General features: G+C 53.6%; 1 protein-coding gene across 17 annotated transcripts in view; it reads left to right on the top strand.

The window, feature by feature from the left end:
• The first annotated feature begins 3,826 nt into the window (after positions 1–3,826).
• The window catches only part of TLE3 (TLE family member 3, transcriptional corepressor), a 48,776-nt gene continuing 39,087 nt past the window's right edge, over positions 3,827–13,515 (top strand). For 15 of the 17 annotated variants that reach the window (XM_054531635.2, XM_054531634.2, XM_009249979.4 and 12 more), the window contains exons 1-4: positions 3,827–4,070; positions 4,582–4,682; positions 5,201–5,264; positions 6,260–6,304. In XM_054531635.2, the coding sequence (XP_054387610.1) occupies positions 4,047–4,070; positions 4,582–4,682; positions 5,201–5,264; positions 6,260–6,304 (234 nt within the window). In that variant the 5' untranslated portion in view covers positions 3,827–4,046. Of the gene's footprint in view, positions 4,071–4,557; positions 4,683–5,200; positions 5,265–6,259; positions 6,305–13,515 lie in introns of those variants that run through there. The other 2 variants (XM_054531633.2, XM_063716208.1) reach the window with 2 other exon arrangements.

Here is a 13,515-nt window from a genome sequence, read left to right as displayed (position 1 = left end):
AACCGCGTCGGGGACACGCAGCCGCGAACTCCTCCAGCGTGCCGGGCTCGGCCCTGGCGCTGGGGCTCACAGGTGAACTCGACGTGGGTCTGTCTGCCTTGCTGGAGCGCTCTGGCTCGTGTGGTCCCGGGGCCGTGGACGTCGGGGCAGGAGGGACACCCGGGCCAGAGACAGAGCTGCTGTGCTTTTCTGTGCACAATCTTCGTAAGACCCGACCTGGGGGCCCCGCGGCTTCTCGGCAGCCTGCTGGCGGGCGCCGTCGGAGCCAGTCCAGAGGGAGACTGAGAGGGAGGCCCGGCGAGGCGCCGCGTCCCTGGCATCTTGAAGGCATTGTGTTTAATAAATCCGAGCGAGACGCACACCCGCTCTCATCCCCCTCTCCTCTCAGCTCCCAAATCGAGACCTGCTGTAGGACCCCCAGTTTACGGGGTCTTAAAACCCCCTCTACTTTGAGTAGCAGCTTCAAAGAGCTCCCTTTAAAGTTCGCCCCCTCCCCCGCCCCCACGTCCCCTTTCACAGGCCACCCCTCCTCCACCACTCCTTCTAGACTTCTGGAGGACGACGACAACAAAACACTAAATGCAAGTTTAAAGGGGGGAGGGGAAAGTCTTCAGGCTTCCTCCAGAACGTGGGCTGTGGAAGTGACCTGTTTCAGGCGTGCGCAGGAGTCGCAACACAGTAGAGTTTGGGTTTTCTTTTTCTTTCTTTTTTTTTCCTTTTTTCTTTTCCTTCTTCTTCTTTTTTTTTTTGTTTGTGTGTGTGTTTTTACCTTTTATTATTTAAATTGATACGTTTCATTACTAGGGAGAAAAATAAAATATTCCTTTGACACACAAAATCAAATTGATATTTAGCCTCTGCTTACTTTTTTATGCATGGCTCCTTTATACCACATGGTAGTGACAGATTGTTTGAGCTGGAAGGAAAAGCCATTCAAAGCTAATTAAGCAGCCATTCCAAGCACTATTTGCAAGCGGGAGGCTCAGAAGCCTCGGCATTTGTCAGCGCTCCCCCACCCCGCGTGGTTTTGACTGACAGCTCTGGCCGCGGACTGACAGGGCCCCGCAGCTCCGCCAATCAGCAACGAAGAGCCCCTTTGGCGGTCCGTGATTGGTGACTCGCACCGCGCTCGGAGGCGTGGTCGGCGTCCCCCACGTGGGCCTGGAGCGAGAAAGGGGCGGGGCGAGTAAGAAGCGGGTGCGCCCACCCGTGACGTAAGGGGGAGGGCAGAGAAGGGGGAGGGAGAAAGGAAGCTCCAAAGAGGAGCCATTTTGTGTCTAATGAATGCTGCGGCCAGATGCTCGCATCTGTCGAGCCGGGCTTCTCCCTCCCCCGTCTTCGGTGCGCGCGGAAACACGATTTATGTTTTTATTTAGGAGAATAAATAAATGAAGAGGGGAGCGCGGTTCGGGGCTGGCGGCCGGAGCGGGCGCGGGGAGGTTCAGTTCTGAAGCGGTGCTCACGTGTAACTCCCCGCGCTCCGGCCTCCGAGCGCCCGCTAGCTCTCAGCTCCTCATTAAGATGCAAAAGCGAACCTCCGGCTCCTAATGAGGGGAAAATATAGATCCGGGGGCGCGCTGCCGGCTCGCGCGCGCCCGCTGCGGGCCCTGGGGTGCGTGCGGGCTCGCGGACTTGCCGGGGAGGGCCCCGGGGGCCCCTCCTTGGCCGTCCACCGGGCGGTGCACGTTTTGAGGTCCACTCCCTGCTTGCTCGTCTGCCCCGCCGTAATCCCGAGCGCGGGAGGGCGAGGCCATCGGTTTGCGGGCAAGCTGGCCCCGGAGTCAAGTCGCCTGTGCGACCAAGCGGGGGGTCCAGAGGGCGCGGAGCAGGGGCGGGCGAGCGGGGGAGCGTCCGCGTCCCTCGGGGTGTCCAGGCTGGCGACCGAGACACCTACAGACTTCCGCCAACGCCGTGACACTGCCGGGAGCAGGCTGAGCAAACCAGGTGGGAACTCGGAGTTCCCGGGCCTCGGCCGAGCAGGGTCCCGACCCCATCCCCAACCCCCTCAGCCTGGGGATGCAGTGAAGAGCCCGCGAGGCGAGGCTGCGGCGAGGGTGAAGTTGTCCCCATGGGGAAGGCGCCCCGAATGGGGCCAGCCGTGGCTGAGCCTGTTGTCCATGGGCAGCCGGGCCCTTCCATCTGCGCTGCCCGCCAAGCCAAAGTCCCTCAGACTTCTCCTCGCAGCCAGCCGCCGCACATCAAAGGAGCTGTTTATTTGGCTTTCTGAAAAGAAGGGCGAGTGAACAAAGGAGAGCTGGGGGCTAATGTGGGGGAGGCGGGCAGAAGAAGGGGTGAAGAAAAGGGGACATCCTGAGTTCCGAGCAAAATTTTAAAGGTCGGAGGCAACTTTAGGAGCCACCATTTTATCAGTCCTAAATCTTTTGAAGTGAAAACATTAAAGTGACAAAGTGATTCTGTTTGTTTTATAGTATCTAATTGGGCTGCTTTGCAGACCTAATGAGATTAGAGGGAGGAATCGTTCGCCGCTGCTGCAGAATAAACTGATACATTACTACCAGCCACAGGTTTTGAAGATTGTACAGCATGTCTTATTTTCTTTTGTTGTTATTCCTCTGTCTTCCCTCTTTCCTCCTCCCGCTAAATAATTATTTGCTAGTAGATCGTGGGAAAAAAAAGGAGGAAAAAAACTCGAGCAGCCCAGGACTATAATATATATCTATTTATTATATGTCTTTCGGTTAATTCCTGATCTGAGGAGCGCTGTTTTTCACTCCCATGCGAAAGTCACCAGCGGGTAGGGCCTGATTGCTACTTTTCATGCATAGTTTTAGACACAAGAGGGCATTGTGACGTCGCGCCCAGCGGCACCCAGTCGTAGGCCGAGTCCCGCAGCCCCACGTGGGGGCCCCGCGCCCCCATTGGCCAGCGCCGGACGAAGCTGCCACATTATTTTGTTACTTTTCAGTCCCTATTTGGAACTGCTCTCGCGGCAGTTCAGACCTCGTGCTCGTCCCCCTCGCCTGTCTGTGTGTGGTATCCGTAGGTCCGGGGCACTTTTTTTTTGGTGTGTGTGTGTGCGCGTGTGTGTGTTGGGTGTGTGTGTTTTGGGGGTTTGCCGGGGCGCGGAGAGGAGAGCCGGGCCGAAGGAAAGGAAGGAAGCCGCAGAGCTCCCCGGTCTCGGGCTGCGTCTCCCCTCCGGCGCTCTCCTGCCGGTGCGCTCCGAGGCGGCAGCGGCGGTGGCGCCGAGCGCTCCTCGCTGGGGACGCGGTGCTCGAGCTGGGAGCAGCGAAAACCCTTTGCGGAGGCTTCCCGTGCCCGCTGGAGTTAGGATGCCAGGGCGTTTGATTTGCACCTACTGAGCCCGGAGTTCCTCCCCGGCCCTGGGAAGGGCTTGCAGCGGCGGCGGCGGCGGCGGCGGCGGCGGCAGCAGCAGCGGCAGTAGCAGACGGAACAGCAGGCTCTCCTCTCCGAGGGGGGGCGTCGAAGCGCCCGCGCTGGGCTCCCGCCCTCACCCTCCGGCGCTCCTGCGGCCCCAAGCCACCACCTCGTAGCCCGCCTCCTTCCTCTTCTCGCCGCGAGCCCCAGGCCCGGACGCCTCTAAGATCGGACCCGCGCGCCCCGGATGCTTGGGGTGCCCCGGCGCGCCCCCCTACAGGCGCGACGCGCTGAGTGACCCGGAGGGGGCCCGAGTTCGCCCCAGGAGGGGCCCCCGGCCTCGGGACCCCGCGCCGGACCTGCTGGGGAGCCGACGATGTCCGCGCAGTCCCGGGCATTGACGCGCTCGACGCAGCCCAGGGAAGGCGGCCGGCCGCTGCCCGCCGAGCCCTAGGCGCACAAAGCCCGCGCCCGCCGCCCGGCCCCGGCGCCCGCCGACGACTTTGCCGCCTGCTCCGCGTCTCTTTGTCTCCACTTGGGGCGGGAGCCCGACTCTGGGATTTCGCTGCGAGAACGAGCTGGGGGGGCCGGGGGCGAGCTCTCGGTTTCCCGGCCGCCCCCCGCTCGGGCTCGGCTCCCCCCTCCCCCGCACCTCCCCGGCCCGGGCTCTCGGCGCTTCCACGCTCTCGGAATCACGACCCCTCCCTGCCATGTATCCGCAGGGCAGACATCCGGTGAGTAATTGTAACTCGGTTTATTTAAGCATCTATCATGGCAGGGTAAACGAGGCAGTTTATCTGGCACCTCCATTTTGCTTGTTGCTACCTTTATGGTGTGTGTGTTTGTGTGTGTGCTCTCACACAAAGGGGATGCGGCCGGGGGGCGCCGTTGAGAGAGGAGGTTAATTCCGCGTGAGTGGCGCGGGGGGCTGCTTGTGTTCCAGGGGGAGCTGTTCACGCGGTCCCCGGCCCCGCTCTGAAGTCTCCCAACTCACCCGGCTTGTCTCCCGCCCCCACCTTAGTGGGGAGAGGGAGGCCCTTGGTGAAAGGCATGGGAGCCCCGCTGCCGACGGGGAGAGATGGGGCGCCCCCCCTCCGCCCCGTCGGAGAGCTGAGAAACTTGCTGGGAAGGTTCTGGGCTGAGGGTGGCCTCTCTGGTTGGGCGCCGTTGGGGAGGGGCCGGGGCCGCTCTGAGCGCCGTCTCATGCCCCCGCCCCCTCCCCTGTCTTGTCTTCGCGGGCTCCAGGCTCCCCATCAACCCGGGCAGCCGGGATTTAAATTCACGGTGGCTGAGTCTTGTGACAGGATCAAAGACGAATTTCAGTTCCTGCAAGCTCAGTATCACAGGTAAGGCTGGTGGGGGCCGCCCCGGGGCTGACGGGGAGGGGTGGGTCCCTGCGCGGCTCCTGCCATCCCCCGCGGGGACGGCGGGGGCTCCCGACCCAGGGGCGGCGGGGCAGCCCGGGCCTCCGCCTTTTGTTTCCCCTTTCGGAGCGCGCCGCCTTAACCCTTTACTGCCCGCAGCCGCCCGGCTCCCAGCGCCGCCCGTGGGGTCCCCGATTGAGGGTCTAGGTCGCGGCGAGCGGGTTCACTACGGGTTCTGGGTGTCGGGAGCCAGCGTCAGGGTCCCACTCCCCTGCGGCCGTGATAAGTCCTCTGGCTCGCGGGAAGTTTCGAATTGTTTCACATCCCCCTCCCCACGGCGGGGACCCAAATCCCCCCGCGTCCCCAGGCTGTGGGATAATAGGGGCGCCCCCGGAGGGTGTCAGGGAAGTGGAAAAGTGGCTCTAGAGGCCCTTAGGGTCGGGGCCTCAGAGGAGGCTGTCCAGGCGCCACGCCTGAGCCGGCTCCTCCTGCCCTCGCAGCCTCAAAGTGGAATACGACAAGCTGGCAAACGAGAAGACGGAGATGCAGCGCCATTATGTGATGGTGAGATGCGGCCGCGGGCCTGGGGGACGGTTGGGGCGCCGACCCCGGCCCGGGGCGCGGCGTGGATCTGGGGAGATGAGCGCCAGGTCCCCACCACCGCCCAGCCGCAGGGCGGCCCTGGGAGAGGGCATAATCTGGTCTTGCCCTCCCCTTCCCCAGCTTCCATTGCCGGGGCCACGGAGGAGGATGAGTGAGGGGAGGGGCAGAAAGAGAAACCCCAATTCCAGGCCGGAGATTTCTGTACTATCTTTGTGTGCCTTTAATTTGTGTTTTGAAAGTTTCCCAGGGGCTGATTGCCATTGCTCTATCTTGGCTAGTAAGATGGGATTGGACCAGCCCATGTGAAATTAGGGTTGGTAAAAATCTCTCTTAGTGACCTCCTGGGAGTGTTTGGAAACTTTTCTGCTTTGCAGCTGGGATCTAGCCAGAGTGGGACAGAAGCCCTCCTTCCCCAGGGTGTTGTGAGGAGTGGAGAGGCCTTATAAAGCTCTCTGCCTCCACTCCCCTCCTCAGGGATCCCCCAGCTGGGTATCTTGTCCACGCTGGGGCAGTAGGCAGACTGTCTTCCTTTTGCCCAGCAAGTTTTAATCTTCATTTGTGAGAGGGCACGGCTCCTGCACTGCTTTCCACATAAGAGGCCTTCGACACAGTGCTAAATAACTCTCAGAGGACAAGAGGGTCCCAGTGTACACACGATTCCCTGTTGAACCTGAACCTTGTATAAACAGGATATAGGGCACATGTGGTGCTTGTAGGAGGGAGGGCCCAGCTCCCCTTACTACCACATATATAACGTTCTGTTGAGATGAGAGGAACACTCGCCCTTGTCAGCTCTTAAACCGCTCTGTAAGCTGGCTTTGGGGTTTGATTTAAACTTCTTTAGCAAATGTATCGTAAAAGTATGATTTGGCCAAAACCTTTCCAAGAAAAAACTGATTTTGAAAAATGATCAGATTTCTGTGTTGTCTGTTAATAGCCACTCTTTTTACTTTTAGTACTATGAGATGTCCTATGGCTTGAACATTGAAATGCACAAGCAGGTAAGTGCTTTTCTCTTTTAAAAATATATTTCATTTTTTAAAAACTTATATATGTGGACTTCTTATGTTCTCTCTTGTTTGAAATTGAGCCTGGTTCTTCGATTCCTCCCCCTTCTCCTTGAAGAGTGAATGGATCCAGTCCTTGAAATGCAAGGTCTGAGGCTTTGCTGATTTTTTTTTTAGACACGTTGAGCTTTTAGCATTTGAGCTTGTGAAATTAGTCCTGGTTTTGGATCTTGGTGGAGGATAAAGGACCAAAGGGAAAGTTGTACCTCCAGGATCTGCTTTACAAACTCCTGAAAGCCCCAGAGGTGGCTGGCTGCTTTTATCTGTTTTAATGTAAAATTCTCAAGAGGAAATGCAGGAGGATTTTTTTTTCTTTCTCTTTTTTTTTTCTTTTTGCAAAAATGTGATGTTCTGCCTTGATAAGATTAAACTTCAAGAACCTTAAAAGCCAGGCTGAGCTGTCGAAATTTAAGGGAACGAAGCCACTAACTGCTTAAAAATATAAAACCAGAATGAAATACAACTTCAATGCCTTGCATTGACAAGGTGGCTTTCTCATCTCTGTCTTGATTTGAAGGCGGCTGAATTCCCATTTTACAGAGAAGGAAGCTGAAGCTCCTGGGTGAAGTAACTTGCCCAGGGGCAGCCTAGCCAGGACTTTTGAGATGGCTGGGGGTTGAGCTCAGCTTTGAAATCCTGAAGTCAAACCAGTTTAGCTAGTGTGGTGTCGTTTGATGGATATGTAAACTACCTGGTATTGTCACTCTTCTAATAACAGTATACCTCAAACTGAGCAAATACAAACACCCTTTATCTGAGTGCATATCAGTAACTAGTCCCGGTGCTAGGCTGGGCTGTGGGAGAGGCCTGTTTGTGTATTTGTGTTCTGAGGAAAGGCTGCCTATAATTTGGCTTGGCCAACGATTAGAGTTGACTTGGCACGTATAAATGGAGCAGGCAGGCCGGTTGTTCTTTTTAACAATTGGTGTTCATGAAATCTCAGAAGGCTGTTGACTCATTCTAGCCTTTGGTGACTGTGACTTGAATGGATTTTCTGCTCTAAATTAACAGTCATTTACAAGGTTTCAATTTTGCTCTTTAAGGAGGCAGGACCCAGAGCAGGTGAGAAAGGGCAGGTGACCCTGGAAAGTGGGCAGATTCGTACCCACTCGAGTGGCTTCCTGTAGAGCCTTTGGGATCTGTAGTTTCCTTTCCCCTCCTGGAGGGAGCCCCAGTGTTGGGTGAAGGGAAGCCAGAAAGGAGCCTGAGTTTATTGAGCAATGTGTGGGAAGCCAGCTTGTGGCTTCCTGAGGGATTAGTTAGTCCCTTAGGAAGGCACATGAAGGCTACCATGTTTTTACTTCTTGACACACAGAAATAATAAACAGACAGGGCTTTATACGTAAAGATATTTTTCCTTGGAAAAATAGAATAGAGACAGGTTCTGCAACTGGAACGGGCCAGGTCCCGGAAGAATGCTTGAAATGGAACTGGGGTCCCAGGTGTTTCGAGGACCTTGGGGTGTATGCAGGGTGCCACTTCCTCCCTTTGTCTGCCCTCTCTTAATTTTTTTTTTTCTCAACGCTTAGTATCTTGGGTGTGTTTAAAGAGGGTAATTGCACCCAGGTTTAAAATTTATAGCAGCAGTTATTGTAAGAGCTTGGTAATTAAGGTGTAATGTCTCGTTGCATGTTGAGGTCTGCATGGGTGGTGTTCCGCATGTCTGTGAATGAATGGTGCTTTGGCACTAAGAATCCACCTTGGCTCGCAGCAGATCTGTTCTGTGAGTCCTGGGGATGCTGTGAACACAGGAAGAGTTAAATATCTTAACGCATTTGGTGGTGGGGTTTATATAAAGAGCAGCTGTGTACATCTGGGATTTCTGGCCATTCCCCAAACAAGGTTCTTAAGGGGAGAATGCCTGGGGTTTGGCTACATTGTCTCATTTAATCCTCTCAGCTGCCAGTGGTGGATAGAGGCATTCTTTGCCCCCTTTTTATAGGTGAGGAAACTGAGGCCTCAGGGAGGCCAGGAGGGCAGAGCCGGGACTCAAATCCAGCCCTCTGGTTTCCCCACTGGGCACTTTACCTTGCTTGCCACTCACCTTTGCCCTCTAGCCCGAGTTCCCAGCCTGAACGTGTGTGCTCTGAATGCAGTGGCTTTGCAAGCTTATGGCAGTCTGTGAGTTGGGTGAAAGCACCCTGTGGCTGTGGAGGAACAAAGAGGCAAGGAGGTGAAGAAACCTGTGCCTTGAAATGCAACCCTGACCTAATGGAGCTGGCCACTCCCTAGGTTTTCAAGGGTTCTGTAGAAGAAAGCCCTGCCACTAATTGTAGTGTGGGTCTTGGGTGCATTTGGCGAATGGTGGTTAGGCCTGAGCAAACAAGTTTATCAGCTGACCTGTTTAGCGGTTGACTGGTGTTTTATCTGCACACACAATCAAGTGACTGGAGTGCTTGAATTATTCATGCAGTGTCCTGCCCTCTAGACTTGACTGTTCGTGTGATTACATCTGCCTGGAACAAACAGGCTGGATTCTTCGTCTTTAAGCTGGGGTGGGGGTGGGGACTGTCTGTACTTTTATATAATAGATGATCTATAGAGCTAGCACCTTGGGAAGTGTGGCAGTCCTCAGCCTGCGCGCATACACACACACGCACTCCACCATCACCACCACATATTTTTTTAAAAGCTCTCCTTTGCTGGCTTTATGGGAAATGCCAATTAGCTGGGAACCTTGAGTCCTGCCAGATGGGCCCGGGTATTGACAGAGGGCAGCTGATGAGGTGCGTCCAGCCCATTTTTATTTTACTGAGAGGTTAAACTCACTGTGGCTGGCTCCTTCTCTGGCTGTTTCTCTGTCTCTCTCTTTTTCCAAGCTGTCAAAATCCCAGAGAAATAATAAATGGTTTCTCCTCCTACTCTTCTGCCTCCCTCCCTAATTATGGTAAAGCAAAGATTACAGAATCACAGGCCTGGCCCGGGACTTCAAGAGGTCACCCACCTCCACCAAGCCCCCTGCTTCCAGGCAGAATGTCAAGGGTGGTTCAGAGAGGCTGGGGAGGCATTGATGACTGACCGGCTCATCAGTTGCCATCTTGTTTGTGCAAAGGCTTTCCAGTGTCAGCCACAAATAACAAAGCCAGCTTAGAACCAGGGGCCCCAGAGTAATTGCCATGCATTGGATTTGAGGCACTGGCGCTCTGAGAAGCTGGGTCAGGCAGCCTTTTCACCCACTGTTGGTGAGCACTGATGTTTTTGAAAGTGGACTTGAGCCATTTTGATTTTGGGGCAGTGTCGTGCCAACACAATACAGTCACCTTTTTCTGTGAACTAAACAACCTTTCCTGTAAGTTTCTCTTTGAATCCTGGAACTGGAAGAGCCCTTTGGCTTCTCATGCAAACTTTTCAAGTTACAGATGAGGAAACGGTGGCCCAGAGAAGGGAAGCTTATGTACTCAGTCATACAGTCCCACGTTAGTGGTAAAGCTGCTACTGCTGCTTCCCTTCCAACCCAGGATTCTTTTCTGTAAGACTCAAGAAATGAAGAGTGCTCCTTTTCTAATGTATTCTGTGTCTTTGATTACTATTGCTTCTTTCTGTGTTATTATCCAAACAGGCTAAGGCTACAAAACTGGCCCCACCAAAGTCCAAAGTGCCCCATTTCAGGTTGTATAATCATATCGCTGAACCCTTATTGTCCACAGTCCTGTTTTGAATTGCCAGCTATTTGCACAACTAATGATTTGATGTGTGTAATAATAATACATAATGCATAACTAGCAATCCCAGAGGAAAGATTCACAGACAGGGAAAGGTGGTACAACCTGTGAACTTTTTACCCTAGCCATGGGGTGCCATAAACACAGGGCTGAGGTGGGAAATGGAAAATCCCCATTTGTCACTCCCCTCCCCTCCCCACTCTGGATCTTCTCATCTAAATGATAAGGGGCTCACCTGGAAGATCTTGAGGCACACAGAAGTTTTGTGACCACGGTGAAGGTGCAAGGTACAGGTGGCCAGAGGGAGCTACCAGGCAATGAGGTTACAAAAGACTATGCCAAGGAGTTGAGCCTATCTTGATAGGAGAATGTGTGACCACTTGCAAAGTAGAAGGGGTCAAAGGTCCTTAGACTAGGGAAGTGCCTATTTGTGTGGCATCTGAGTTGAGCTGTGAATTTTTTTTTTCTTTTTTGCCAGAGTGCTAGCATCCAAGAACCCCCCACCCCGCCCCCATGCCCTGGTATCTGTCTTGACTTTTCCTGCCATATTGATCTTCCCTGGAACAGACTGTAATCACGAGTCCTCTCACTGAGTGGGTGCCTGCCTCGCTCAGCTTTGGGGTCTCCTGGGCTCCAAGCTCCCTGCATGCTGTCTAGCTAGAGGGAGGTTGCCCCACCCCTCAAGACTGCCTTTGGACCCCTTTTCTCTAGTTGCCAGTGGGAGTGGTAGAGTGGGGGTTTCAGTGCTGTTGGGGTCTTTTCCTTCTTGTGCATTTGTCATTGAAATGACCCTGGGAGATGAGCAAATGGCCCCTTGTCCTTACTTTACAGATCAAGGGGTGGGAACCTGGCTCCTAATTCAGGACTTATTCTCTGAACTCTCTTGGACCAGGAGCCCATGGCAGACGTGGAGTTCTTCCTTTCCTTGTACTCCTTCCCACCTCGCGGAGGAAGGCTCTAGGCTGTTTGTTTCCATTTTGTTGAAGGAGTGAGTCAGTCAAGGAATAAATCTCCTTTTGCTTTCTACGTGGGAGAATGTCGTTCTATCTCATTGTTTGTACAAAATACTGGGACACCAGGGGCAAAAAGGTGACAAAGACCTAAGCTTGGCAGTGTTTTCCTCTGTGATCTGGCACTCATTCCTCATCTCATTTTTGTAGGTATGAAGGAAGCCCCTCTGCTGAGGTGTCTATAGCACTTAGTATGTAATAGGTGCTCAGTAAACATCTTGGTTTTTCTTCAAAATTTACTCAGGTTATCTGAGAGTAGAGTTCCGATTCCCTGAGCCCTGTGAGTAGGAAGTGGGGATTTTAGTTGTGGGCTGGCCGCCCGCTCTGCAGGCTTCCTCCTATGGCCCAGCATCCAGTTTCTTCATCAGTGAAATGAGGGGGTTGGATTCATTCCCAAAGCAGTTATTAGGGGACTGGGATGTGCTGGGTGTGGGCAGGGGTTGGTTACACAGCCGAATAAGACACCATTCCCTCTGCGGGGGAGTCGGATGTCTAAATAAGTAATTACAATGCAGTGAGGTAAGTGCTAATGTGGCCCGAGTGTCATAGGAGGAGCACCCAGCACAGAACAGCTTATTCTTCCTGGGAGAGGAGAGTCGGGTGAGAGCAGACTTCACTGAGGGTTTTACTTGACACGAGTCTGAAAGGGAGGGTAGGGTTTATGAGGCAGAAGTCAGCAGCCGAGGCCCCTCCAGGGTGGCAACAGCTCGCGGCAAGGCAGTGAGATATGTTCTGGAAGCCACACGTCTTCGGAATGATGTGGGGCGGGGACTGCACTTGGGAAGTGAGGCGAGGTGGTGACATTTTGCAGCAGAGAGATCTCCAAGGCCCCTCTGCCCTTGCAGTCGCAGCTCCCAACCCGGTGGCTCCCTCCATCCTTGCATGGCTGGCTCTCCAGGGCTGGCCTGAGTCCATCTGCCGCGGGGTAGGGGTGGGGGCCCGCTCTGGGCTCTCTGTGGCCTGCTCTGCCTGCTTTCCTACCGTAATAGGCTGCTTTGAACTTTATTCCCCAAAGTGGCATTGTCTCCTTTCTCATATTGGTAATTCTGTAATGACTGGTTATGACCCGCCCCCTCCCCCATATTTAATTCTCATCAGCCCAGCTCTCCACTTTGCTATTAATGATAGCAGCCAGCAAAATAGCTTTCAACATGCCATTGACAGTCTGGTTTAAGAGAGCACTTGAAGTAGTGCTAGACAGCTGAAAGCACCCATAATTGTGTACCAGAGTGAGAACTGCGTGCTCAAGGGCCTTGTTTTTATATGCTTAAAGGGACAATATCTTGTTTTCAACAAATGCTCTCTGAGACTCACAGCCAAGATGCTTTCTTCCTTTTTCTTTTTCCTTTCTTTTGGCTTTCTCTTCTCTTTCAGAATACATATTTAAAAAAAATTCTTTATAAAATAATTGTTCCCTTCAAGTTGGGGTTAAGGAGAAACTTAAGGAAGGGGGAAATGTCCTGCCACCATGTAAGCGGGGAATATTTGGTGGGTTTGTTGTTTTGAAGCATCGTCCTTTGCAGGCAGCAAGCTGTGGGTCAGCCTTGCCCTACTGAGGGTCCTTAGGACCTTGCGTTTCTCAAGGAGGTAATGGGAGAGTCTGAATTCGCATCAGCACTGATTTTGAATTCTTTTGTTTGCTAAGGATGTTGCACAATCAGTGGGCTGCGGAGCTGTCACTGTGAATGTTTAGGCAGAGGCCACCTTCTGGGGGAGGGCTGGAGGAGAGGGGTCACCTTGTTGGAGAGTCAGGCCAGGACCGCTAAGGAATCAGATTCTAGGAGACTGTTCGCTGCAGAGTTGATGGCCCAAGAGGCCCATGTGGAAATCAACAGGGTGGGTGGGGCAAGGACTTGTATTCTTAAGTAGAGGTTCATACCAGGCTTGGAGGGTTAACCAGGGGGCCCGTCTAGTCCACCCGGCAGATTTTATCTGAGAACCAATACTTTTCTCCCCTTCATACCAGCCGACTTCATTATTGCTTTGAAAGTGCAGTCCTTTGGAAGAGGTTTCCTTTGCCTCTCTGTCACCAAAGCCTCCCATTGCCAATGTGTCCTGTGAAGGGAGAAGAGAGAAGCAACTTCCCATCTGTGGGGCCTGAGAGGCCAGGGAAACCCTATTGGGGCCTGAAGTCTATGTTGTCCTGTTCTCTCCAAGGCTGGCTGCTCTGGTAAAGGGCAGGAGCATGGGTGGGCTTGGCTCGCGTGTCTTAGGTGGTTCCTTCTGTCACTCACCGTGTGAATGATAGGATCCAGTGTTCTGGCTGCTGCCACCACCAAGTAATCCCAGGGGAAGTACTTTCCTGAAGACAAACTGTTTGAAAAATTTGATCTTCCAGGTATTATAGATTATAATGCTACGGCCCCTTAGAATTTCTGTAGCACTTGATTGCAAAGCAGATTCGACATTTTCATCTTAGCAGCTAAAATAATGGGTATTTGGGTCCAGGACAGACAGACACCAGGATAAAAGC

Source organism: Pongo abelii, chromosome 16 (genome assembly GCF_028885655.2).
Source record: "Pongo abelii isolate AG06213 chromosome 16, NHGRI_mPonAbe1-v2.0_pri, whole genome shotgun sequence".
NCBI classification, from domain to species: Eukaryota; Metazoa; Chordata; class Mammalia; order Primates; family Hominidae; genus Pongo; species Pongo abelii.
Note: the sequence above shows the minus strand (reverse complement) of the source record. Positions and strands in the feature narration are given on the sequence as shown.